Source organism: Hibiscus syriacus, unplaced genomic scaffold (assembly GCF_006381635.1).
Source record: "Hibiscus syriacus cultivar Baekdansim isolate YM2019G1 unplaced genomic scaffold, ASM638163v2 tig00116996_pilon, whole genome shotgun sequence".
NCBI classification, from domain to species: domain Eukaryota; kingdom Viridiplantae; phylum Streptophyta; class Magnoliopsida; order Malvales; family Malvaceae; genus Hibiscus; species Hibiscus syriacus.
Window position 1 is genome coordinate 1,210,789 of NW_024063512.1, and position 27,408 is coordinate 1,238,196.

At 36.6% G+C, this 27,408-nt stretch overlaps 4 protein-coding genes and 1 pseudogene across 4 annotated transcripts; 2 read left to right on the forward strand and 3 right to left on the reverse strand.

Annotated features, from left to right (window-relative positions):
* The first annotated feature begins 1,144 nt into the window (after positions 1 to 1,144).
* LOC120193546 lies at positions 1,145 to 4,307 on the forward strand (annotated as a pseudogene).
* Positions 4,308 to 5,828: 1,521 nt separating this feature from the next.
* On the forward strand, positions 5,829 to 7,601 carry LOC120193512 (protein BASIC PENTACYSTEINE7-like). The gene is made up of 2 exons (XM_039195996.1): positions 5,829 to 6,038; positions 6,734 to 7,601. Exon 2 carries the CDS (start codon positions 6,749 to 6,751, stop codon positions 7,442 to 7,444), a length of 696 nt encoding a protein of 231 aa, XP_039051927.1. The 5' UTR covers positions 5,829 to 6,038; positions 6,734 to 6,748; the 3' UTR covers positions 7,445 to 7,601.
* A 324-nt stretch (positions 7,602 to 7,925) lies between these two features.
* LOC120193535 (phosphoribulokinase, chloroplastic-like) lies at positions 7,926 to 9,964 on the reverse strand. Its single transcript, XM_039196019.1, has 5 exons — positions 9,382 to 9,964; positions 9,114 to 9,198; positions 8,933 to 9,017; positions 8,572 to 8,816; positions 7,926 to 8,499 (listed from the first exon to the last, which is right to left on the reverse strand). The coding sequence occupies exons 1-5, from the start codon at positions 9,927 to 9,929 to the stop codon at positions 8,248 to 8,250; spliced, it is 1,215 nt and encodes a 404-aa protein (XP_039051950.1). The 5' UTR covers positions 9,930 to 9,964; the 3' UTR covers positions 7,926 to 8,247.
* Positions 9,965 to 12,066: 2,102 nt separating this feature from the next.
* On the reverse strand, positions 12,067 to 14,876 carry LOC120193534 (cytochrome P450 76T24-like). Its single transcript, XM_039196018.1, has 2 exons — positions 13,980 to 14,876; positions 12,067 to 12,677 (listed from the first exon to the last, which is right to left on the reverse strand). The coding sequence occupies exons 1-2, from the start codon at positions 14,847 to 14,849 to the stop codon at positions 12,078 to 12,080; spliced, it is 1,470 nt and encodes a 489-aa protein (XP_039051949.1). The 5' UTR covers positions 14,850 to 14,876; the 3' UTR covers positions 12,067 to 12,077.
* Positions 14,877 to 15,634: 758 nt separating this feature from the next.
* Positions 15,635 to 21,265, reverse strand: LOC120193533 (protein SENSITIVE TO UV 2-like). Its single transcript, XM_039196017.1, has 11 exons — positions 20,795 to 21,265; positions 20,541 to 20,579; positions 20,127 to 20,334; positions 19,712 to 20,025; positions 19,104 to 19,172; positions 18,288 to 18,370; positions 17,549 to 17,881; positions 17,359 to 17,465; positions 16,772 to 16,926; positions 16,396 to 16,592; positions 15,635 to 16,169 (listed from the first exon to the last, which is right to left on the reverse strand). The coding sequence occupies exons 1-11, from the start codon at positions 21,167 to 21,169 to the stop codon at positions 15,914 to 15,916; spliced, it is 2,136 nt and encodes a 711-aa protein (XP_039051948.1). The 5' UTR covers positions 21,170 to 21,265; the 3' UTR covers positions 15,635 to 15,913.
* Positions 21,266 to 27,408: the final 6,143 nt, after the last annotated feature.

A 27,408-nucleotide genomic window follows, 5' to 3' on the forward strand; every position in this document is an offset into this window, starting at 1 on the left:
CGGTTTTACAAATTATGTTGAAGTTACAGCATGCTAAGTTTGGTCTCCTAGAAATTGTGAGAGATGTTTCAAGTCCCGACCTGTAAATTATTGGCTTGTCAGGATTAAACGTCCTGCGATACAGAAGAAGAAATCTTTAGCACTAATTATGCTCCCAGTTCTTGTACTTTTCATATTTTTCAACATTTAGTCCCTTTGCTTTTAGTTCTAGGAATTTGGTCCCTTTCTACTTGCCTGATCTTAAAACTAAAGTCTAATTTAACTGACTTCTGTTAAATATGATGTGTTATCATTTGGACTTATAATTTTCAAATCAGACCTCTAAACATATTAAAATATGTTTTTTTTCAAAACATATATAACGTCATGTTTTGTTTTTATTTTGGTACTCCGTTCTTAAGTTTGACCATTGGCTAAACGGAAATGGTGATGTGACATGATATAATAATAGTTTTAATCCTCAACTTGTATACTCTATCAAATTGGTCATAATTGAATTATTTTATTTTGAATTATTTTAAATTATGACTAATTTAATAGGTGTAAGTTTCGGGGGACTACAAATTTTATTATATCATGTCAAATCATCATTTTCGTTAAGTCAATAGTCAAACATAACAACATGATACCAAAATAGAAGCAAAACTAACTTTAATTATATTTTAAAAAATAGTAGACCAACATCAGAAACACAAAAATAAATGATGTCCCAAAACTTATTTATCCTAATTTATATATATTTCTTTGGTTACCTATACAAAAATCGAGCGCTAATCTGAAACCAATTTAACTTGACACTCAATCAAACTTCTACCCCACAAAACTTATTTGGCTGCAACTGAGTCTCCAAGGTATATATATACGCTAAGAAAAATTTTAAACAATCAACTAGACTATTTAGAAAAATAAATTACAAGTTTTTTCTTCTTGTTCTGCACGTTACATAACTGTCAAGTTTCATCTTGTTTTTCTTTCTTAATAATTTTCTGTAAATTTATCAAAGGCCGCTGTATGACTTATGATGCCTATCACCACCATACTAAAAGAAACAACATTCTGATAATGTTTGATGACAACGTTAGTTGACGTCCATACAAACTTCTAAAAATGTCGAATTTCTTAGAAAATTTGATACCCGGTTTCAATGGCAACTCCATTGGTGACGACACCCATGAATTTATCATTTTCTATCCCTAATCACCATCATTCCAATTATTTTTTCCTACTTGTCCCACATTTATGGCAAAGGCAAGCAACCTCCACAGGATCCCTCGAAATCCAACACCCGTTGCTTTCGGTGGGAATCTACATTTATATAAGCATGAACGTCATCCTTCCACCTCTCCTGCTCCTCATATATCATCGCTGCCCATCAGAGTTCTTGGACCCGACTGCAACATCTTTCAAATGGATCCTCAAGAAACTTTCTTTAACAGAACAATTTCAGTCAAATCCTCTTCTTCAGACAATAGCAACATTTCCACCTCAATCATCTCTCAAAAAGCAAGTATATCTGCTTTTTATATAGTGAAGGAAAACTTTGTTTCACTTTTTTAATTATATAGCTGATTGGGGTACTGCACTTGGTTGTCTTGCTTGGGATAGTTTGGCAATGGATAAGCTATTAAAGAAAGCTTTTTTGATTGCTGATATAAAGTTTCCCAGTGCATTATTCAGAATGTTTTGTGCATTGTCTGTTTTTGTGATTCTTGATACTACCGTCCCTGCTGCTGCAACAAGTTTGATGAACTTTTTTGAGCCAGCGCTCTTGTTCATTCAGAGATGGCTTCCGCTGTTCTATGTTCCGACTTTGGTGGTTCTGCCACTTTCTGTCAGAGATATGCTTCATTATAGGTATACCACTATAAATTTTTGGATGAATATCACTAGATTTCATGTTCTTCGTTCGAAATGCATCACTGCATTTATCTGTTGTTAATGAGCATGAACAATTGTTATTCTCTTCTGAGGAATAGGATCAGACATACTGTGAACATTTGCTTTTCTCTTCTGAGTTGTTTGTTCCATGTTTTGTTCCTTCCAAATGTAAAATTGAAGAATTGTGAGAAATGGAACCTTCCTTTTATTGTATTTTTATTTATTTAATTTGGATAACTAGTCAAGTGTTCTGTAGTGGAATCTTGAACTTAATGTCTGTTACCTTGGGGGGGGGGGAAGGACGAATAGTATGATAGTTGGAACCTTCCTATTAACCTTTATGTAGAATGTGTGATGGAAGTGTTAACCTTTTCTCTTGCAAGTATAGGATGTATCTACACATACAAGTGTCTTGGTTTGATTTAAATGTCAGCATTGTGTTGAACACTGTAGTTTTTACCCTAAACTGAGTCATTAATTCACCAGGACAAAACTGGGTGATGTTTTTTGAGTTTATCCTGAACTCACTGTTTACTAACCAACTTCTGTCGGCAATAGTTCCTTCCCTTCAGCAGTTCACCTGTTCATATAGCATCCCACCCTCCCTGCGCGCCTATTATTATCTCCATTGTTGGAATACATTGATGTTGTTCTATTCTTGATCTTTTTATGCACAGCTTGCTTTATATAATGCATTGATGTTGTTCTATCCATGGTTTGGCATTGGTTATTTAATTCTATCTGAACAATTTAATCTTTACTGTTGAAGCAATTTAAGTTTGTTTAATTCTTCTGCAGCGGGAGGATGGTTAGCTTCACTTTGTGTGGCGGGTTTTACAGCTATTGCTGTGAGTAATATTGTGAAGACAGAAATGGCAGATGCTGAGCCTATGGCAAAACCTTCCCCTTTTCTTCTATAGAATTTTGGACTTGGGGTGGTATCTTTCTTGTGTCATTTGTTTGTTCAATATTTTATCCTACAGCATTGGGTACAACTGCTCGAACATGCCTCCCTTTCCTACTTGCATCCACTGTTCTAGGTTACATGGTCGGTTCAGGGTAAAATTTCATTTCCCTTTCTACATCAAAACCATTTGAACAAAGTTTTTCTTGAACGAAGTGCAACTAAATTTATTCTTTTGATTTTCAGGCTGCCATCTGATGTGCAAAAGGTTTTTCATCCAATTATTTGTTGTGCACTCTATGCAGATATGTCAGTATTTGCCTTCGGATGCATTTCACTGTTTAATTCCTGCAGGTGATTACCTTACTAAGGCCATCTAATCCTGGAGTTGGTGATATTCTCATGGGATTTTTGGGCTCTGTTATTCTTTCTTTTTCTTTTTCAATGTTCAAACAGAGAAAGGTAACCACCTGCCTTTCACAGTCAGCAAAATGACACAATTCCGTAGTCTGCCTTTCACACTGTAAACGATCAACATGCCAAGAATAAGTTCATCTTGACTTTTACAGCTTCATGGCAGATCCTAGCGTCCAATTTCTCCTCAAGTCTTTCCCTAATTAATGAAATGCTACTGTTTGAGCTTATATCTGTCGCTCTTGACTTTTACAGCTTGTTAAGAGCCATGCAACTGAGATTTTCTTATCGATCATTGTCTCGAGTTTGTTTTCTTTGTATTCATCTTCTCTTGTTGGTCGTCTTGTTGGCTTAGAACCAAGTCTGACTATATCAATTCTACCAAGATGTATAACTGTGGCATTAGCTCTCAGCATTGTTTCCCTTTTTGATGATAAGGTTAATTTATTATAGCCTGCAGAGGGTGGTAAGATGAAAATTTCTTGCTCAAAGCCCAGAAAAGGCAGTTAAATCATGTTTCATTTGTTATCTGTATAAGTTGTTGGATTCATTTAACTGAAAATGATAACTTGGCAATATTGTTTGTAGGTGTCATTGCCAATTCATCTCTCACTGCAGCTGCGGTCGTAGTGACCGGTCTGACGGGTGCAAATTTGTGCGAGCAACACTCAACAAGTTACGGTTTCGTGACCCTATTGCCCGCGGAATAGCAACTGCATCGAGGTATGTCCTCAAGACTCGACAGGCAATAAAACTAGTGAAAGCTCGCCGTCATTACTCTGCCCGATTACACATTGGTTGTCTTTCATAGTTGTATAGTATATGTTCTTGATATACATCTATTCTGGAAAGTCGATTTTGTTTTGTTTCAGTGCCCATGGATTCGGGACAGCTGCATTATCAGCCAAGGAGCCTGAAGCCCTTCCTTTTTGTGTCATTGCTTATTGTCTCACTGGTATATCTGGCTCATTGCTTTGCTCAGTCCCAGCAGTAAGGCAAATCTTGCTCGTAGTTGTGGGCTTACACTATCAATTGTCCCTCGAGATTGATTTTGTTGTACAGCTGGAAATCTCTCTTTCATGATTACGACTCAAAAAACTGATGTTACAAATATTGCTCCTATGTAATTTATATATCTCTTGAAACAAGAGTTGAGTTTGGTACTATATAGGTCGTCAATATTTGAGAACTAGAAAATACTAATATATTTTTATTTTGAAATTATAAACGTGAAAGTGAACTAACATGATAATGCCACATGGCACAGATCACTATGCTAGCTGGAACATGCTAGCCTAGTCCTTATGCAAATCTGCTAATGTGAGGATTAGGCCTGTAAACGAACCGAACGCACACGAACGGAGGTATGTTCATGTTCGTTCATTTAATAAATAGACGAACATAAACGAACACGAACATAAACGAACAAAAAAATTTTTGTTCATGTTCGTTTATTAAGGAATATAATTTGTTCATGTTCGTTCATTTAATAAATAAACGAACATAAACGAACACGAACATAAACGAACACGAACATAAATGAACACGAACATAAACGAACATAAACGTTGGAGACCCTACCTTCCATTGTTCTTTCATGAAAAATAGTCGACAATGCAAATCAACCAAATCTACAGTGATAAATAGCGTAAGAGTTGATTAGCAGTGATGAAATGTTTGAAGATATCAAATATTTTGATCGATCTTTTAAAGATATTAAATGATTCACACAACTTTAATTTAACGCTATAACATTTATCTTAGTGGTCCATGATTACATATGAACAATCATTTCTCCTATTCTTTTCAGAAATTGCATAGAAACCTTTGTTTATTTCTGACAAATTCTATATATTTTTCTCTTTACTGATGCTCGTATACTTCCGATTGTTACCTTTATATTCCCATCTATTTCTAGAAAGAAGTATGATATTTTCTTGAGTTTTATGTGAAGATACCTGCATAACTTTACATATCAAACTATTAAGCCAAATAAAATAGAAAGAGATGAAAACAAACATGTAAACTTCATATTGCACTAATATAACTTGTTTTGAAGCTTTCAGCGATCGTCTCCACTCTAGTGAACTAGGGTTTGGGAAAAAAAGGGAGAAATGAATATAGGTGTGAGGTGCCTCACAGGTTAATATATTGGATTTAATCTCCAAATAAAATTGGATTAATTATGGAGTTGGTCATCAGAATATCATATTAATTAATATTTTTAAGATACTTACAAATTGGTCACCAAAATTGATTTAAGAAGATTGGGTTAAACATAAATGAATGAACATAAACGAACATAATCGAACGAACATAAACGAACATAACCGAACGAACATAACCGAACGTTCACGAACGTAAATGAACGAATGAGACCTATGTTCATGTTCGTTCATTTAATTAAACGAACAAAAAATCTTGTTCATGTTCGTTCATTTAATAAATAAACGCACATAAACGAACTTCCCGCCGCACGGTTCATGAACGGTTCGCTGAACGTTCAGTTCATTTACAGGCCTAGTGAGGGTTGATAAAAAAAAGGGTCTTTCGAGGGAGACGAAACTCTTACCAAGGTAAAGTTTTATTTGTTCATTTTACTATGGTAAACTCGAGCAATAGATAAGAAACGAATATTTTATCAAATATTTAGGCAAAGATGGAAAAGAAGCAACTTCAGTTACGAATTACGATGCTTTTGGTGCTCACTGTTACTGCTCAGACATACTGAAAAACCTTCACAGACTTGACAATACCTGGAGGAAACTTGATGTTCTTTGCTCTTTGATTTTCAGCTCAGAAACTTGCCAAGAACTATCTCCCGCTAGATCTTACCAAGCTTGTAAGTTCCTTACATTCCTGTATACCCCAGCTTTTAGTGCTTAGTACCATCTTTTCCTTGATGGGTTTCTCACTTTACGGTTGCTAGTTGTTATGAAAGTTAATTTTTTTCATTCTTTCTAAATCTGATGTCTTTTTGCTTTTGATTTTTCAGGCTGAGATATGGGTTTATTGCAGTATGTTATCAGTTGTTTCTTTCTTTTATGACTTGCTTTGATGCTTTTCCTCGAATGGGTTTTTGTTAATATATCAGGGTTTAGGGTTGTTTCATCTCACTGTGCCCTGACCTCTGCCTTTTATTTGTTTGTTTCCAAATGGGGTTTGTATGGGATATTCTTTATTATCTAAAACTTGTCTCTAACTTTATACCTCGATAGATTTGCTAAATTCTGTTCCAGTTAGCCATTTTCTGAAGTTGAGATAGCTTATTTGGATGAAGTTTGCTTTCGTCTTATTGTTCTTCCTTTTCATGCACTTATTGATATTTGCTAAATTTTCGGTGTGCACCTATGCATCCAGCATCATCTATCAAAGGGAAAGCAGAGAGTAGAACATTGAAGGGTATATAAGACTTAAGAGAGACTTTGATTTTTTGCATCTTGAACGCTTGAAAACCGTTTATTGTCTTGAGATAATCATAGAAAATTCTCATGTGTCTTCTAATGGGATTTTGTTTTTGTTAATGTTTTGCTGCAGAGCCAAGTAATTGCTATGAAGATGAGATCTTATTCGGATAAAAACACGATGTCTGAAACCGATATTGGATCAACCGATTCACCTTTTTCTTGGCTTTATCATTACAACCTCACATCCAAACCTGGCTTAAGTTCTCTGCATCGACGCCATGAACCTGGTCTTGTTGTTTCTCCGATTCAAACCATTTGTCCCACAGCTGAATCAGGGAACAAAAATGATAGGGAGACTAAAGCCGCACAGGTGAGGAAACAGAAATCTTCTTTGACGGGCTCTAGTCAAATATCACCCAAGGTTCTGGGGCCAAAGCAGTCCATGAAGAAACCCTCTGTTCCAAAGAAGGCGAAGGGACCGAACATTCCGGAAGCCAAACGTGAGAAGAATAATCTCAATTTCGATCTTGATGAAAAAAAGTTTGATTTCTCCAGGGTGCCTTCCCCCATTTGCTCTTGTACAGGTGTTGCAAGAGTGTGCTACAAGTGGGGTGCTAGCGGTTGGCAATCTTCATGTTGTACCATTAATATATCAGAATGTCCTCTTCCCATGAGTCCCACCAGGCCCGGTGCTCGTGTGGCCGGGAGAAAAATGAGCAATGGGGCATATTTCAAACTTCTACTGAGACTTGCAGCTGAAGGTTATGATCTTTCGCGTCCTGTTGACTTGAAAGACCACTGGGCCAGGCATGGCACAAACAAGTTCGTTACGATCAAATAGAGATGTAGATGGCTGGTAGCTGGGCATGATATTTAGTAGTTTCAAATATATATATGTGTGTGTTTTCTAGTTTGAATGTAATTTATTACTTTCACGGAAAACATGAATTCTGAAAATATATGTAGCCAAGTATTAAGTGCTCTGTTCATCTGAGTTATAACGTATGGTCCATATACGTATGACATACAAGAGTCTAGATATCAAAAGTGGTGAAGGTCGGTCATAGATATAGGAAGAGACGTCTTAGTTGATTTATCTGCCATGGATTTTATTTCTATCATGGGTTTATTTATACATTCTTTTAGCATGAGGTGATGCACCAAAAATCGTTTCAACAAACCAAGTTTGAAGGATTTAAAGCCTTATCGTTCCTTTTCCAAGTGTAGGATTACCAGAAGATGGAGGGAGCAAACTTTCAGTCTGTATATCTGACATCAGGTTGCAGAAAGATTGCACCAAATTCAAGTAAAACGTCACGTTTTGACCACAATTCCATATCCAAATCCTCTCATTTCGAGTAAAAATCCAAAATTCATAACATCATAAATGGCTACAAACTGCAGTAGGGGGAATAGAAGAGGAGAAATGATGTCAAAAGTGCTCGTCTTATATGAACTTTTTAAGTTGAAATTCACCCCTCATTTTATTTCTCTATATCACAGATCTAAACTGATTTACAACAGAAAATAAATACATAAGATCATACTCAATTCTTATGATAGCAACAGCAGTCCAACACTCGAAAGAAGATTGAAAGAGGATAATTTGTTTTGAACCCAAGGTCTAGTCCAATGTATGCAATCTCAGGCTTTGGTTGCTTCTAGTGGAGCTGCAGTTTTGCTGGACGTAATTTGCTCGTAGAGATCTCTTATCTTCAACCCGACAATGGTTTGGAAGAGGCCAGTTCCGTTGTTACTTCCAGGGAAATCAGCATGCTTCAACATTTGCTGGGTAACTTCTCCATAGAACTTGGTAGAGAGTTTGCTCAAATGGCTTTCAACATAAATAAGTTCATCTAATCTGTCAAATTGCCCGTCCATCTCCAGAATAGAGACCTAAAGACAAGCAATGAAACCATCAAATTCCATTAAGCACAGTTGGCTCGATAGAGAAGGAATGTACGGTACCTCCTTGCCGAAGTAAGTGTCGGGGCCATAGTGGAATTTGATGCCAGGGTAAGAGCAAGTTAGCTTCCTTCCACAGGGTATCCATGAGATGGTTGAACCTTCATCGAACAGGTAAACTGGACTGAAATGCCTTACCCCTTCTTTCATTATCAACCTAACTCTCAAAACCTTCCCTTCGTTGTCGTCTGGAATGAGCTCAGTCGGCAGCACTTCAATCACCGCATCAGCATATTGCTTCTGAGGATCTGCATCCACCAAACAGACAACAATGTAACAAAACAAGACATTGTTAAAGGTGACAGCAGCTCAAGAGGTTGGGACATCGATATGGTATTGTGTATTTATGTAGTGTTTTTTTTACCGATATAGGCATCGAAATCGGGTTTCCTGGATTCAATACTGGCTTTAATGCTTTCAAGGCTGTGCCCTCTCTCAGCCATGTCCCTCTGCAACGTTTTCAACAAAGTCGGATCACGCTAATGAACAAAATCCAGGCATTGAATTTGCAGAACGTTTTTACATTAGCGTACAAAGTTCATCACCTGAATTTTCCATGCAAATTTGACCTCATTGCTGATGTCCAAATAGATGCTGAAGTCCAAGAGATCCCTCACACGCTCATCGAACCTATATATTAGGACAAAGGTGGCATTTCGAATAAATACTAGTAAAAGACATAAAAGAAGTATTAAAATATACTGCGAACAATAAAAAAATAAGACTCGTAATACTGTAACATGCTGTCGGCCAGCAACACCTTCGGCATTCCTGGTTCGATGTCCGGTTTAGTTTCTAGTTTCTTTTACTTACATGGGGTGTAAGCCTTCGATGACAAGGATCTTAGGAGGCTTAATGAGCTCAGGAGGATCCAAGAGACCAGTAACATGGTTGTAGATAGGCTTGTCGACAGCAATACCGCTCTTGAGAGCCTTAACTTGCTCATACATGAGGTCAAAGTCGTTGGCTCTTGGGTCAAGTGCCGTCACCCCCTTCTCTTTCCTTCCGGTTCTGTCGAGTGAATGATAATCATCTAAGCATATCACAGTGGTCATATCGCTAATGAGTGTGTTCGAGTCAGGGTTGCCTCCCTTTGGTGGCTCGGCCGCACCACCAAACACACTCGTTAGCCTCCTCATGAAGGTACTCTTCCCACATCCCGAGTCTGCAGCCAAACCGATCACCACAGTTTGTGAATCACCAACTGAGCATGTTATCACACAGGAGCCGCCGCCTCTCTTGCTGGTTCTCCTATAGAAAACTACTTGGTTTTGGTGGAAACCTAAATGGGTTTTCTCCGGTGTGGAGATTGAACACGTTGAATTCAGAGACTGTGTGGTGCATACCGTCGAAACCGCCATTGTTTTTAGCTCTCTCTCGGCTGGGTAAGGGAATTTAGAGACTCTGTTAAGAAGAGATAAAAGCTAAAATGGTTGTTACATGGTAATAAAAAGACCCACATGAAAACGAGTTTGTCCTCTTGTCTCCTTTTGATTTCCAAGAAAAAAAATTTGGAACACAAATAAGAAGAGATAGAAAAGTTTGAAGAAAAACAAATGGCAGTGACTGCTGCTGAGTGCTTAAGCTGAGGTGTCTTTTGTTTGAGAGTTTCTTTGTCTGCCCCTAGTTTTGGACAAAGTTTGAAGGTGATAATGAGGTGCGGGTAGAAGGGACAAAGAAGTCATTTCCATGGCAAAAAAGTGAAAGTATTGAAGGTATTTAGCTATGGGGAAAAGATTAGAATTTTGTTGATGGGGGGAAGCTTGGTGGTGGTTTGTTTTTAGTTAAGGATAATTCATGCCACGTGGCATGAATTAAGGGGTGGCTGGTTAAAGACTGGTGGAGGTTACATGGAGACTATGCACCATGCGATGCCTTAGCCAAATTCCTTCTTTGGACTGTTCCTTTATGAGGTGAGAGAGAGAGAAAGCCACTGTATTTATAATTCTCTCTCTCCTGTACTTTGCAAATTCTTCTGTTTTGTGGGGTTTTCCCAGCAGCTTTGTATTTATAATTCCATACAAAAATAGCATCTTTGTCGGCCTTTATACCAAAATCACAATTTGAACTTCGTATTGTTATTACTTGAAGATTAACAAAAATAAAACAACTAAAAGATTAATCATTAGAGGAAGAAAAATTAAATAAAATACAAATGTTTAAAATAAATCGTTATTGCCCTTTTGGTATTTACAACAAGAAAGATGAAAATGATAAATTTGGTCTTGATGTTTATATATTTTGTTAATTTAATTTTAGTTTTTAATTAAATGTAATCTTCAAAATTTTATTAAAATATAATTTCTATAAGAATATGTATTAAAATATCAATTTTTTAACGGTACTCTCATAACAACATTTTTGAAAAATATAAACATAAACGTGTCGATTTATCATTCTATCATAAGAAAACAAATAAATTATTTAGGAAAATATATTTGGGCCTATAATTTCTATAAGAATATGTATTAAAATATCAATTTTTTAACGGTACTCTCATAACAACATTTTTGGAAAATATAAACATAAACGTGTCGATTTATCATTCTATCATAAGAAAACAAATAAATTATTTTATGGAAAATATATTTGGGCCTAATTTTAGTATCCAGCCCATTTCGCAGCATATCCTTGAGCTTGAAAATACTTGGTTGATTGACGGACAGGCTCCCAAATGGTATAATATAGTTTGGAAAGCATTGATGGGTGCTTGCTTTCTGGGTTGGGTTAGCTTAGAAGGAAAAAGGGAAGAGAGAGCTTTGCTTTGATGTCATCACCTATGGAAAATATTAGACAGACCAATTTTGATAGTGAGCGACCAAAGTGTGAGCTACAAGAGTTGCTGAAAGAGTTCATGAATTATCAAATTGGTCTAAAAGAGTGGGTGAGAGAATCATGAGTTAGATTAATATTTGGGTGAAGAGTTAAATTGAAAATTAATTATTATTTTTTTTTTGGATAAAGTACACACTGCACTAATAAAAATTATAAAATGATCATTTGATTATAGTGTGTTGTTTTGTTGAATCCCCGACTATTAAAAATTATAAAATGGTCACCTGACTATTCATGTATTCTAAACTTGTCTTTTTTCGTTAAAAAATTGACGAACGTATTAGTTGGATTTTAACTTACTGACTGATGTATGATAAAATATGATCCCAGAATCTCAAACGGCTATCATATCTCAGTCAACATGTTAACGTCTGATTCAGACGAACATCGATTTTTTAACAAAAAATGACGAGTTTGGAAAATATGAATAATCAAGTGATCATTTTACTTTTAATAATTGAGGGACTCAACAAAGCAATGCCCTATAGTTCAAGGATTATTTTGTAAATTTTGATAGTTGGTAAATTCAACAAAACAGTACCCAATCGAGGACCATTTGTGTTCTTTACCCATTAATTAATGTGTCATGTAATAAAACTTAATGATGCAGCGATCAAATGTAACAAATTACAAAGCAGTACCCAAAGTCTAAAACTTTCTCTATATACGACAAGCTAAATAGGAATAGCACACAGTGGTATCGCTTTCTTGAGAGTCATCCCAAACTGTTCTTGCATGTCCAAGTCTCGTGGATTGATTCCTTGGGGAAGTTTCCAATCAAAACACTGTATCATAGACGCCAACATCAAATGCACCATACGAACCGCAAGAGGCAAGCCCGGGCATATTCTTCGACCAGCACCGAACGGTATATACTCAAAACAGCGACCTCTGAAATCTAAGCCGGAATCAATGAACCTTTCGGGACAAAACGAGAAAGGATCGGTCCAGTAGTTGGGGTCTCGGCCAATGGCCCAAGCATTCACCAGAAGCTGAGCGTTCTTCGGTAATGCGTAGCCACATATTTCCACGTCGTTTTTGGCTTTGTATGGTAGGAGAAGAGGAGCGGCGGGATGGAGGCGCATTGTTTCTTTGACGACGGCTTGAAGATACGGCAGTTCATCGATGTCTGATTCTCGCACGGCTCTCTCGGTTCCGATGACTTCCATGAGTTCCCTTTTCGCTTTCTGTAGAACTTCGGGTTTTCGGAGGAGCTCCGCCATCGCCCATTCTGTTGTTATTGCGGATGTATCGCTTCCGGCAATGAATAAGTCCTGTTCCATATTAATTTTACGACATGATAATATTATTTGTGAATTTATAAGCAATGAAATCGATAATAACGAGTTATTATCTGAAATTTTGTTGATATATGATTTTAGGAGCAATTTTGACCTGATATTCTTTATATGGTGTAGGTGAAGTTTTATTTTTTTAACTGGGACGGTAAGAATAATCCACGAAAAAGACAGTTAGATTACACGACATCTTCAAAAAAGATATCGGAACTACAAGATGCCTTACTCCTAAAGACGTTAGGAATGCAAGGCGTCTTTGGTGTCTTCCAAGTTCAGGAGGAGAAGACGCCATGCAATCTTACGCATTCATGTTCCACTGTTCATTTCACGAATTGTTTTCTTTTAAAAATACTATTTGGAAATTGTTTTCCCCCCGTATTTTTATTGATGCAAATTTTCTGATTTTATACATCATTAATAAATTAAATGATGTTCATTTGAAACAAAATTTTAAATTTTGTTTGCTATATAAATAGTGAGAAATAAATAAATAGTTAAAATTTAATATAATATATATCCAAAAGTCCTTAAATCCATTTAAAAAAGGGAAATAAAGGAGACTAAAACTAATTTTAAATGAAACCAAACATATAATTGACTAATAGACATATATAATTTATGCTAAGAAATAAATATAATTTGAATTATTTGTTTTAATTCATCTTTGAAAAAATCTTTGTTTCTTTCTAAAGTTACCATTATCATACTAAAAAATTAAAATCATTTTTAATTCATTCTGTAAGATCTTAAAATATTATTAGAAAGGATAATCATATATTCATATATTTAAAACATAAACGGAAAAATAAACATACCCCATACTCAAAACAATTAAATCTAAGGGTACGTATCAATAGACTTCAAATAAATTTATAGATTCTGTAATATTAAATCCAAAATAGTTAATTATTAGATAAAATTTAATATTAATAAAAATGTAATTAGTTGATGATGTATAAAGTTATATAGGGTTAAGTCCATTAAATATAATAAATCCATGATGTTGTTTATATATATGGAGGAAAGATATGCGGCAGTTGTACCATTGTGGTAGGCCTAGCGTTTAGGTAAAACGTAAAAAGCTAATAATTCAGCAGTAATCACCACCTAATCAATAGGTTGGCGTGCAATCTAATAAAGTTGCATTATATACCTGTCAAATCTACTTTTTATATTTAAGATTTGACTAGGCTATGTGTCAAAGCATTAATGAAAATATAGTGAATATTCTTAAAATATTTATCATTTTTAATTAAAATCCAAGTGAAAATTTCTTACCAAGATCAAAGGCTTGGTATTTTGGCGGGTGAAGTCGGACTCGTTGTCTTCACACTGATCAAGAAGAAGATCCAAGAAATCACCAGTCCTGGCCATGGGATCGGAAGCTCTAACCTCCATTCTTTTATCGATCATCTCATCAAATATCTCATGCAATCCCTTATAGGACTGCCTTATATGCTTCCTTATTCCTTGCAAATCAAACCTTTTCAACATCGGAAAATAATCCGACAAGTTGGGTTTCGATGAATCCTCCATTATCCGCCACACCAAATCTTTAAACTCTTGCGCTGTGCTGAACTCTGGGTCGACGATATCCGTGGAAAATATCGTACTGGATATCAAGTTCAACGTCGTAGCGAACGTGACTTCACCTATATTGACTTGGGATCCGGAAATACGTTGTTTGTTCACGTGTTCGATGAGTTGCTTCACTTTTTGGTGGCGGAGGTGTTGGAGTGAGTTGAGTCTTTGCACGGTGAACAGCTGGGTGTTGCATAGTCTTCGGCGGTTGCGCCACCTGCCGTCGCCGACTGCCCATGCAAGGGTCGACTCGGGGTTAGGTTGGGAGGCGACGACGTCGGGAACAGTGCGATCGGAGAAGGTCTCCTCGTGTGTTTGGAGGATTTGTTTGGCGATTTCAGCGGAGGAGGCGATGACGGTGGTGATGTAACCTAGGCGGAGAGTCATAAGGGGGCCGTAGGTTTTGGCTAGCTCGAAGAGGGATTGGTTAGGGTGAGAGCCTAGGCGGTGGAGGGAGCCTAATATAGGGAAATTGAAAGGGCCCGGAGGGAGGCGGTGGGAGGCGGAGGAGCGACGGAGAAAGAGGAACAAGGAGATGCAAAACCATAAGAAGATGTAGAGATCCATCTTTGTTTTAGTTTGTGGCTGTGTAAAAATGTATAAACTAATTCAAGACTTTAAGTAGCGATGTTAAGAAAAATGACAAGAGCTGTTGCCTTCGGAAGAGATTTGAAGCTAACACGTTTCACAAAGTGTGAGATCCGTGGACATCAATAAAATAACGGGTAAACTGAGCATGTAGTCACCCAATTATTCCTATGGTTCTGTTTTGGTCATCTAATTATTTTGTTTTTGAAATTATACATAATGTTACGTTTTGATTCTATTTTGGTCATTCATCGTTAAAAAATTAATGATGATGTTGATATGTCACCATGTAATAATGTCATGTTATCATTGAAAAAAAATACTACGTTACCAATTTTGTTTAACTCATTGAGTCATTCTCCACAACTCCATTCTGGTCAATTTCAATTACACCTATTGAAGCATTACGCATTGATTAGTGTATGAACAAGTTAAATAAATAAATTTGAGGGGAAGAAATGGAAGGAGCAGCAAGTTCTCGTCTTGAAAAGCTGAGCATCCAACTCATTAAATTGCTGGAAAGTAGGACAGAGCTACGAAACCGAAAAAATCTAACCGAGAGAGGTCAGGTGAGACAGATGAAGATGGGCAGTTCCATTAATACTAATATGCTTCAAACTCGTTTTTAAGTGATACTGATTGTTAATTGAACTTGTTGGTTATAAAAATATATGCATTTTTCTGCCTTTGACAATTGTTTGACATATTGTTCTTACCAATTAAACTGTATTTGTTCATTATTTATTTCATGTTCTGGTTGATGCATGTATGATGCAATGATACCATTTTCAACATGAAAGAAGGACGACAACCACAATGGTGTAAATATACGCAGCTTGTGCAGAGTTAGGATCAGCCAAATGTGTTACAAAATTGATTTGGCTATAACCACATCAAAATACATAGCCACAATTTTCTGGATAAGATCAATTTAGATCTGACTCCTCACTTGCCACCCTGAACTAAAACCTCGGTTTCTTTCTCCGAGAAAAAGCCCTAATCGGGAAGGAGCGATGCCTTAGAAAATTTAATGACAGAGCAAGTCACTCTCCAAGATAAGTAGAAACCCTTCTCTTGAACATTCGTCCCAAATCGACAATTTCAGATTCTCTCATCTGCTTAGTTATGCTGCCGGACAGCCTTAATTTTGGTTCTTTTCTGGACAGCCTGTTTGCAACGTCAATGGTTAAACTGACCATATCCCTGCTGTTGGTTAACAATCGCAAAACAGTGGCAGACTGAACGGGGTTTGACACGAGTCTATTGAGTAATATCAGCACTTCCCGTATCAATAATGCCCTGTGGAGAAGGGTTCTATAACGTGAGCAGACATTGTTTAATAAAGCATCAAAGTAGAACATCAAAGATTGTCAGCGTTGTTTTTGGTACAACTGAAAGGATTGCACACATTGAAGGCAAAGAGCTATATGTAGAGAGGGCATTAAATACGGAAAATTCACGCTAGACCAAGGATCAGAGAAGAACGAAATAAACAGGTATACACACATCCAGAGTCATCGCTTACCTTGCTTTAAAGGTTTCATCAGACTCGGTATTTACTGTGGCCTCCAAGTCTACCTCAGATGCCAATAGTTGCATAATTAGTGTTAGAAAATTTGCTTCTCCAGACAGCTTGTTATTCACTAGTATTTCGAAACCAGATTTTCCAGATGAGGCCACAAAAGCAAGTAAGGTGATGGCATTTTTGCGTAGCTCCAAGGCCTGAAAAGTTATATGCTTCAGAAATCATATTCCACTAGTATAAGCTGAAAAACAAGCAATAGTCTTCTAGGAAAATCTTGGATATTATACTAAACTGCAATTCACGACTTTTTGCATTACAAACAATGCATTATCTAATAAAATAATTCAGGAATGAAGTTTTCTTCAATGTAACCTACTTGTAAACTGTTCCCCGAACAAGCTATACAGTCAGCCAACCCCTCAAGAATCATAGTGAATCTTTGGATAGCATATGTGTTTTCCTTGTCATTGGCAGCCCCAACACTTGCCTCCGTTGTACAACCAGAGCAGAATGTAACCACCAATTTAGGACCTTCATCCAACAAAGAACCATAAGCCATCGGCAACAGACAGTGATATTACTTATTAGTGAATCTTTTGACTCATTCTTATTGAAAATAACTCCATTCGTGGCGGGAAGGGTTCAAAAGACATCATTCTATCCTGGCCATTGAGATGGTGATCTTAGGTTCAAGCTGAGGTGTACCCCTCTTTGACCAAAAAAATTGTTGTTAGAACATTCTTATTGAAAGGTCCATATAGTCTCTTGATATTACTTATTAGTAGCTATATATTTTAATATTTAAAGTTTTTCCATCCCTAAAGCAACATGTTATTGTAAAGCAGAATAAAACAAGGATGATAGATCAGCTAACTACCGAGTAGAAGATATATTTCAAGCACATTTCCCCTAGCATTGGCAGGAAGATGAAACAAGTGGTAAAAGGACCAAGCATTCACTTACAATTTAGAAGCAGGTAGAGAGCATGCACAGCCTCCTTTTGTACCAGCAGCCCAGCTCCCGTTTTCAGTAGTAGTGAAATACTTTCAAAGACTTGACTGAGGCCAAACCTAACCCAAGTAAAAAAGCTTTTAGAACATAAAAGTTGCATATCATCCTAGAAATTTGGAAAAGGAGCAGCATACAAACTAACTTTTCTCTCTCTGTGTAAGCGTCACTGCTCATCAGAATCACATTCATAATGGAGATTGCTTCCAATCTTACACATTCTTCACTACTCTTCGTCACAATGAGATGCATAAATTCAAAGAGATAAATCCAGTTTATATGGGAAAACAATGATGCAGAGCTAGTATTGTCCCGTCCTTTCTTGCACAGATATTTTGCTTCAGGAGGTCTTACTCCAGTTGGCATGCCACTTGAAAAGGCCCCATCCATGCCAATGCAAACCCGATCTCTAGTTTCATATCCAAATATATCATCAATGCTGCTCCCAGAGTGAAGAAGCTCAATCAAGAAGTTTTCCCTGAGTAGAGTGCACTGGAAAGATCAAATCAAAATTGATAAGCACACAATGCAGATCAACATTTGGGTCTCCTTTACTAAATCATAGAGCGTTTACAGCAAAACAAAAGCAGCCAATAGAAAAATGGAAGAGAAAAGTACAAAATCACTGCTTCACAGACAATACCAGCAGAGACTATTTGAGGGAAGGCATAGGAAAAACAATTTTGAGCACTGAAATTTCCTTTTTCCATTATATATATAAAGATAATAATATCGGAATAACTACATTAACCTAACCCGATTTCCTGTATATAGAAAAAGATTAATTATACTGGCCAAAAACAAATCATGATTTAACAAGAGCACATAAAAACCTCACGTTAAAAAGAAAACAAGAACAAACAACATACAAGTACTAGCCATACCTTCCTCTGGATTCCCTTTCAAAAGTCACAAGATGCTTCAGCAAGACACGTAGTATATGCAGTGATCTATAGACAATAACTACCTGCATCAACAAGGATGATCCTCAGGAGTTGCCAATAAAGTAAGTAAAAGTTCATCTTTTGAACAACATAAACACACACACACACACACACACACATCCACACATCCTAGATAATTGTAAAAGGCATAATCAACCAACCTTTTTTGTTCATCTTCTCAGGGCTGGTGAATGAGGGGGTTCAGGGTAGACATAGCACTGTTCAAGTAGTTTTCTATTGTCATGTGATGTTAGTAATGTTAGATAATTTCTTTCAGAGGTTTAAAAAAAGTTGTGATACAGTCCAACCAATCCCGCCTACTATATTGGAAATAAGCAAATAACTAGTAAAGCCAAGGGTGATATTAGGCTCTCATGTTACCTAAGCAGCTAAGTACATAAAGAATACTCGTCTGAAAAAATATATGATACTAGAAATGGGAAACAGCATTTACTCTTCATAAGCTCCACAATTAGTTCTAGATTGATATCGAGGCACTGATCTATTACAAGGTCTTAAGGCCCAGGAAAATGATCATAACTGCCATCTAATAAACGCGCATTGAAATTCCTATAATATCTTTTTATCTTCCAACTTTTCAACATGAATATTGCATGTTAATTTAGTATATATTTAGCAATGAAAATCCATTATATCTTACGTGAAAAAAGTTAACAGCACATTGCTTCAACAACTAAAATTACAGATTCCTTAGCGATACTCGTACCAAGTTCATATAAGAAATTTGCAACTCACATTTTCAACAGTACAGAGATCAAACAAAGATTCAAATAGAGCCTGCAGCTGCAACATTCCACTACTGATCTGCAACATGGAAATAAATCAATCAGTACAGAAACCATTAACTCTTAAAAACACCATTAGCTCCAAATAGAGATCAATATTGCAAAAAAGGTCATGATCCTATGTATAATTTCTATAGATCTAATGAAGTTAAATAATTCATTCTATCTTAAGATTGGAATTCCAGGATACCCTTGGCACAAAAGTAAGATTGTTGTCATTTGGAACTGGAGCCCACATCTTTTGAAGTAGTAGAAATAGTCCATCTTCTAATCAAGAGTAAGACTGGCTGTTATATTTGACCCTCCCCAGTCCCCAGACCTCGCAATGTGAAAGCCTAATGAACTAGGGTGCATCTTTATCACAGTGAAACTTTATTTTTGGATATAGAGATTAGGAGAAAGAGGCTAGAATAGTTAGGGATTAACTTATGATGAGATCTCTCATAAGAAATCCTATTTTTAATCGCTGATGTCTCATACTTTTTCCCCAAAAGATGGTATAAGTAATAACCATATCATGTTTAAACAACTATGAGAAACTATAGGATTAGGCAATACCTTTGTCAAAGCAGAGTAGAAATGAGATACTTTTGCAGCTTCTGCACTAAGAAAAGGATGAATGGAGCTCTTCATAACCATATCAACAGTGCTCTTAACTGAATGTAGTTTCACTGTTTTGGAAGGTGAGCTCATATTAATGAACCCACACAGGACATCAATATCTTCAGAACAAACTGCAAATAACTTGGATATCAGATTTCTTCCAAACTTTTGCTCACTTGGCAAACCCCAGATGTCCTGCAACTTCTCGGAAAGAACAAGAGAAGCATTTAAATCTGTCTGAACTCCAACTGCCTGACAGCTTGACTTGACTATCAAAGACAAGGAACAGAGGCATGAAAAGAATATGTTAAGAATAAAATTAGAAAGGCTGATTAAGAAAATTCAAATATGTCTCTGATTACCTTCTCACCTGTATGTAGACCAATCTGATCGTTGAAAGATTTTCTATTTGGAATTTTTTGTACAACCTCATCATGAGTGGCTATAGGGAGTCCATGTTCTATGTCATTGAAGCTGATGTCTTTCAAATTAGCAGCTTTCGCCTCATTGTTTGAATTGGAAACTGTAAGCTGATCCTCCTTGTTTCTTTCCTTCTTAAGTTCTGAACACTCATGATCCTAAATGGATAGAAAAAAAGAAAAAGAAAACACTTGTAGCATGCAAAAATTGTTCACTTAAATGATCTCCAAAAGGTCCAATCCCAAACAAGTAGAATATTTTCCACCAATACTTTATTTCAACATTCTAGCAAGAATTACTTTCAGATATATTTTATTTGGCATACAAATTTATATCACAGTTATTCAGAATAAAATACACATACCAGGTCTGCAAGCTGCCTTGAAACACGACCCAACTCCTTCTGCAACAATGAACAATATTTCAATCAAAATTCTCTTTTATAGGTAGTATTTCCAATACTCTCCTATTTATCTTCCAAATGCCCATGTCAAAATCAGTAAAAGCATCAATTTCACAAAAAAATAATAATAATCTTTAATAACTGACTTCATTTTACCCCCCATAAAAGTAAGCACGGTAACAAGAACTCAAAGTAAGCAAGCCTAAAACACTAACCTTTAGGAGCTCGATTTCGAGATCATTAGCGTTAGCAGAACTTCCACCGCGCCGCACCGGAGTCGAAGGAGTGGCACATTTAGCAATAAAACCACTCGAATTCGAGGCGTCACCCAAATCTGTGGGTCTCTGGGAGAGCTCTCTCGGAGGCGAATAAGTGATGTAATCAGTTCGAGATGGAGGCGGAAGGGGTTGATGATGCGACGATGACGATGGAGGCTGTGATGGTGGCGGCGACTCCGGCGGTAAATAGGAAGAAGAAAAAGAAGTGCGATTGTTTTGGTTAACATAAGAACAAGAAAGAGCAAACTCTTCAACTTGAATAAGTTCCTCCAAGAAACTTGCATCCCATTCTTCCAAATTTTCTTCGCTCATAATTCTATTTTCTCCTACTCTTCTCTTTGTTTCTTGGCTCTTGCTCTGATTGAGTGACCGAATGTCTCGACAGTGCTTCTCAGTTTCCGGAGTTTTTTTTTTCGTTTTTATTTTAAATTTTGGAGTTGGCCCATTGGGTCATCTGTTGAAAAATATATGGGTAAACTATATGAACAACACCTTTTGTTTAGTGTTTGACCGATTTTGATCAATAATTTAAAAATTAAGGATAAATAATCTCTTATATTATTGGTCCGTCCAGTTTAAGTCCATCTGTTATTAATTTCTATTAATCCCTTTTTTTTAAAGTCTCTAACAAGATTGATGGACTAAAATTGAATGTGAGTTAACAGCTGAGAGACTAAAATCTAACGGATTGATAACATTAGAGACTAAAAATCGAACAGATCGATAACATTAAAGACTATTTCTCTTTAATTTTAAAATTTATGACCAAATTCGATTAGACCGAAAATATAGGGGACTATTCTCATAGTTTACCCAAAAATATACGAACAATTTTATCTTACAATTTTTCTCCGATTCCTCGATTAATCGATTTTAGTTAATAAGCATCGTATAAATGAAAATAAAAACTTAAGTTAATAGATTATTTTCATTGTTATTGATTTAACTTAAGAAAAGAATTTTTTTAGTATAATCATCGATATCTAATATAATGTCAATTAATTTAGATCAAAAATCGTAGATGTCTATTACGAGATAATCCTCCAATTTAATTTATCATGTTTATAACATTAATATTTAAACTTTAAATCTTATTTAAAGATTCTAACATATCATCCTAGGTAACCAGACCATATCATAATTGATAAAAAATTACTCTTATTAATAAAACAAAAATAAAGAGAACAATTAAAGTTACATGAGCTTTTTTGCTAAAATTTATGGAGTTGTTGAAGAAAATAAAGCTGTCCACCTTTGCTTACCTCTGCAGCATGTGTACTTGCTCTGCATGACTCGCCGCATACGACGCTAATTCCACCCACACCATCCTCATTATCATCCATTTATTCTCGTCTTCTTCTTCTCCCATCCTCTTCAGCACTTTGGTCTCCCTTCACTTGCTCAGGTTCAACATCCGCATTCACCTTCAATATTTCGTCACAAGCCTTCTGATCGCCGTTCCGACCTACATTCCGTCTCTTAAAGAAAATTCTAGCCTCCTCACTTGTGTCTCGGAATATTATCTTCGCGATACCTGCCACAGTGGACATCATGGTCGGCTGAAATATAAGAAGATACATCATGTAATCGGACAGTACTTTGCTGAAGTGTTGGTATTTCAAATTCTAGCCACCGTCTTCCAACTTCGAGTTCTTCTTCGTTCAGTACATTGGTAGAATAGATCAGTGGCAATGTACCACAAGAGAATGCTCTCATCATATGGAACATCAGTTACATACCTGAGTATGTTGCTACGATCGTACACAGAATCGTCCGTCAAAGCCCACTCACCTCTGGCTGACGATATCCTCTTTGCAGTTTCTGGAGTATCTGCGAACTCGGCTTTCTTTAGCTCACTGAAGATGAATTCCCATTGCTCCTTAGTGAATGGCTCAAGGGACACATAAAAAAAAAAACTCATCCAGAGTATCTTCAAAGCAGCTGTAAATTTTGGTAAAGAAACCAACTTTTTGTTTGTCTTGATCGAACCCCAAGAAACGAAGTATTTTTTCAAACACTAGACGCAAACTATTGGTGATAAGCCATAAAATTCTACAAGGGTATATGATGATCATCATGATGAAAGTCATGAAACACTTGATAACCTTTTTTTGACTTGATCTAACCCCAAGAAACTTGGGAAATCATGGATGCTTTTCTTATCGCTTTACAGACAATACCTATTAAGTTGTGTGAAGAGATGGATCCAGACCACCTTCGTACAAAGTGAGTGGCCAACACATGATGCCGGTGCTCGTCGTCAGCCTCTGGACATTTACAATGATGCCACCGTGGTTTCTTGAGGGAAAGGACAATTCTGGCGACGGATGCCCAGATCCCATGGGGACGATCAAGGTTCTCTATTTCAGTAAAAGTACGATATGAATCCCATGGTAGACAATTCATAATTCTGACTGTCGGAGGTCTTCCACGGAAGCTGCTCTCAACCTGGGGTTGGGGGCAACCTACTATCTTACCTCCCCTCACCCCATTACATATGGGAATAGAGTCAGCTACGATTTGAGAAAACGGTGGTGAAAAGGGCTATTACATCCAGGGCAATGGGACCTAGGAGCACAGTGTAAGTTATTCCAATTTCCACACCATCGTAGTAATCATGTTTGTTCTTTATGAAATGGAAGATTCCGAGTGTAGCCAAAGTCGACCCAAATGCTAGGAACCGAATTTTTTTTTCCAGGCCTAGAGTTGACAACTTTGAGCTTGGTATAGAGAGTCGTATACATGAAGTTGAGTTCAACCTCGATTACCCTCAGAGCATCTTCAGTCGTCCTCCTGTTGAAGAAATCACGGCTCTCGTCGCGCTCATGGAAGCTGAAGATGAGATCCACGATGAGTCCCTTGAATGTTTCGAAGTAGTGAAAACCACAGAGCACCACCTCCAATTCATTCAGATTGCCTTCCTTGGGTGGAATATCAAAAGCCTTTGTTTCTTTATCTGGCTCAGGTGTCAGGTCAATTCTCGTTGGAAGCTCTGCCTCTCTCTTGTACGCGTATTCCTCCATGAGCTTAGCGTAGTTGGGGCCAGGATCCGGATTCTTAAGCATCGAATCACGAAATTTGTCCAAGCTCGCTAAATACAAAGCCACTGTCCGCTCCACGTACTTGATGAATATAACCAGAATGCATATCACTTAATATACAAGAATGCATATCACTTAATAAACTATAACACTCCTTATATACAAGAGTTTTCAGCAGCCCTTATAACTGCTCAACAGCTAATAACTAACATCTAACAACCGTTCCTAACAGCTTCCCTAACTATACAACTAACCGTACACATCAGCTAACAACTTCATCATTCAACATTCTCCATACTTCTTCTTTCTCCCAAAGAAAAGAATGCACATTCACCCTGGCTTTAAACACTTCAAACCGAGCAGCAACTAATGACTTTGTGAATCCATCAGCAACCTGATGACTCCCTGGCACATAGTTCACCAACACTTGCTTCAATGCCACCTTCTCACGAACAAAGTGAACATCAAGCTCAACATGTTTACTCTTTGCATGACAGACATGATTAGCTGTCAGGCAACAACATTGTTGTTATCACACCAAACTATTGGAATTTTATAGCTTTGCAACACCCAAATCTTTAGGAGAGTATTCACCCATGTTGTTTCAGCAATAACATCTGCTACACTTCTATACTTAGCTTCCATATTCGATATGGAAACTGATTTTTGTTTCTTCGAGTTCTACATCACAATATTATCACCTACAAACACACAATAGCATGAGACATATTTGCGATCATCAGTGCTTGCAGCCCGATCTGCATCAACAAAGGCTACTACATTGAATCCTGTTACAGTAGGTGCTATGACCAAGTCATGATTAATTGTTCCCACCAAATATGTAACACCCCCAACCCGTACCCGACCCGAATATGAGTCTGAGGCATAAAATAACTTACACGCTAAGTCACAGACTTAGTGAGGCATAAAATAAACATATGACAATAATATCATGAACATACATTACTGTCAATCCACTAAGACATTGTGATGCAAATGTAAATACCACACTATGACATATGAGTAGGATATGAATGAATAAACAATTATGTTTCATAAGAATTTCATTTAGTTTATCTTTGGATGCACATGTACATTATTGAGAACAGAAGGTACACTAGTATACTGAGGTTGTGCACAATATTGTCACCACAGCTCGAATAAAATCGCACTAGGGGCACTGAATATTTGTCCCGAAGGACCACTATGTCCCGAAGGACCATTATATCCCGAAGGACCACTGATAATCCCTCGACTCTTGGCATGCCAATTATACCTAAGCTCTCATATTAAATAACATGGGCTTAATTATAAATACATTTCTCATTTCATATCTCTTTCATCAATGTCCATGTAAACACATAAGTCACTTCATATGATCATTTCTATTATTTCACATACCTGGAAGGATTCTCTGATGACGGCATTCATTCATATAGTATCATGTTAAATCATGAATGAATTATACATGGAATCACTATAACATTAATACATATATATAGGTATGCATGTGCATGAATATGGAATCATAAATTCAATTATAAGAGATAGACTTATCACAAGTCTTATTTCAATACAATTCTATCTAGGATAGACACTCACCTTAGCCTTGCTTGATTTGACTCGATCCTACTTCTTTGATTGTTCCGGAACCAGATTATGTTCTATATCTACATAGTAATACCTTGATACATATCAATATACTAAATTGATATATTCTAAACTATCACTCCTTAGGCTAAAAGAAGGTTATTTTCATCTTTTAATGAAGGTATGCATCGATGCACTCTACAGTGTATCGATGCATTCCTTAATGTGTGCATCAATGCACTAGCTATGAATCGGTACACAAATCCCATTCGATGTTTATATTTTAAGGGGGTGCATCGATGCACTAATTGCATTCGATGTTCATTTATTTGAGAGTGCACCGGTATACATTGAATGTGTATCGATGCACACAACCCAGAAATGATACTTTAAGCACAAAAATCCCTTCATAATCCTCTCAACTCTTCATATTTCACATCTTTTTATATTCTTAACTCTTATACACCTATTTAAACTAATTAATACTCATTCAATACCTCTTAACTTAAAAATCCATTCTTCCACATGGAATTCAAGAATCTCGCTCAAATTCCAACATGTTCTAAATCTAATTCTAACACTTCGTATATCTTAATTAAGTCGATGACAAGTCAAATTCAACCTCCAATTCTCAGTATGAACTTTATTTCGAAATTTTATTCAAGAACTCATAATATTTAATTATTCCTACCCCTTTCATCTTGTTGTTTTAAAGCAAATTAAGCTTTCCTTAAGCTTAATTAGCATCTAAGGATCAAAACCAAACTTAAATCTCAGCTAATAAAAATTCTTACCTTTACCTTAGCTCACACGCACAGAGAAGAAAGGAGGAGAAGAGAAGTCTAGAACCCTTGTGTTTTTCTTCTTTCTCTTCTACGTGGAGCAGATATAAATATAAGAAATCTTAATTATTTTTCCTTGCAAATGACCATTCTATCCTTCAATTCCATCTTCCTTGCAATTTAACACTATACTAAATTACAATACTTTTCAATTATTCTGCTTTACTCACCAAATTCTGAAGTTTTACAATTTAGTCACTAACCCGGTATTGAGGCTGTTACAAATCTCCCCTTTAAGAAAATTCATCCTCGAATTTTCATTACACAAAGAGATGAGGGTACTAAATCCTCATGTCCTCTTCACGTTCCCATGTTGGTTCCTCTATTTTGTGATTCCTCCACAAGACTTTAACTAATGGAATATTCTTGTTTCTTAGTTGCTTAATCTCATGAGCTAAGATTTTAACCGATTCCTCTTCATAAGTCAAATCCGGTTAAACCTCAACCTCTTATGGAGTCACAATGTGGGAAGGATCATATCGATATTTTCGAAGCATTGAGACATGAAAGACATTGTGAATCTTCTCCATTTCAAGTGGCAACACTAGTTGATATGTCACTGGTCCAACTCTCTTTACGATCTCATAAGGTCCAATGAACCGAGGACTTAGCTTTCCTTTTCGACCAAACCTCAACACCTTCTTCAAATGAGAAACTTTGAGAAACACTTTATCTCCAATTTGATATTCTATCCCTTTTCTCTTTAAATCTGCGTATGATTTCTGTCTATCAGCTACTGCTTTGAGATTACTTTGAATTACTTGGACTTTTTCTTCCAATTCTTGGATCAAATCAGGACCAAGAATTTCTTTATCTTTAAGCTCGAACCAATTTAGGGGCATACGACATCTTCTTCCATAAAGAGCTTCATAGATAGCCATTTTAATACTTGATTGATAACTGTTGTTGTATGCAAACTAGGCAAGTGGTAAGTATCTCTCCCATGATCTTTGAGTTCAATAACACAAACTCTCAACCTATCCTCCAAAATTTGGATTGTTCGCTCGGATTGCCCATCGGTTTGAGGATGAAACGTTGTATTGAAGTTCAACCGAGTTCCCAATGCTCTATGTAATTA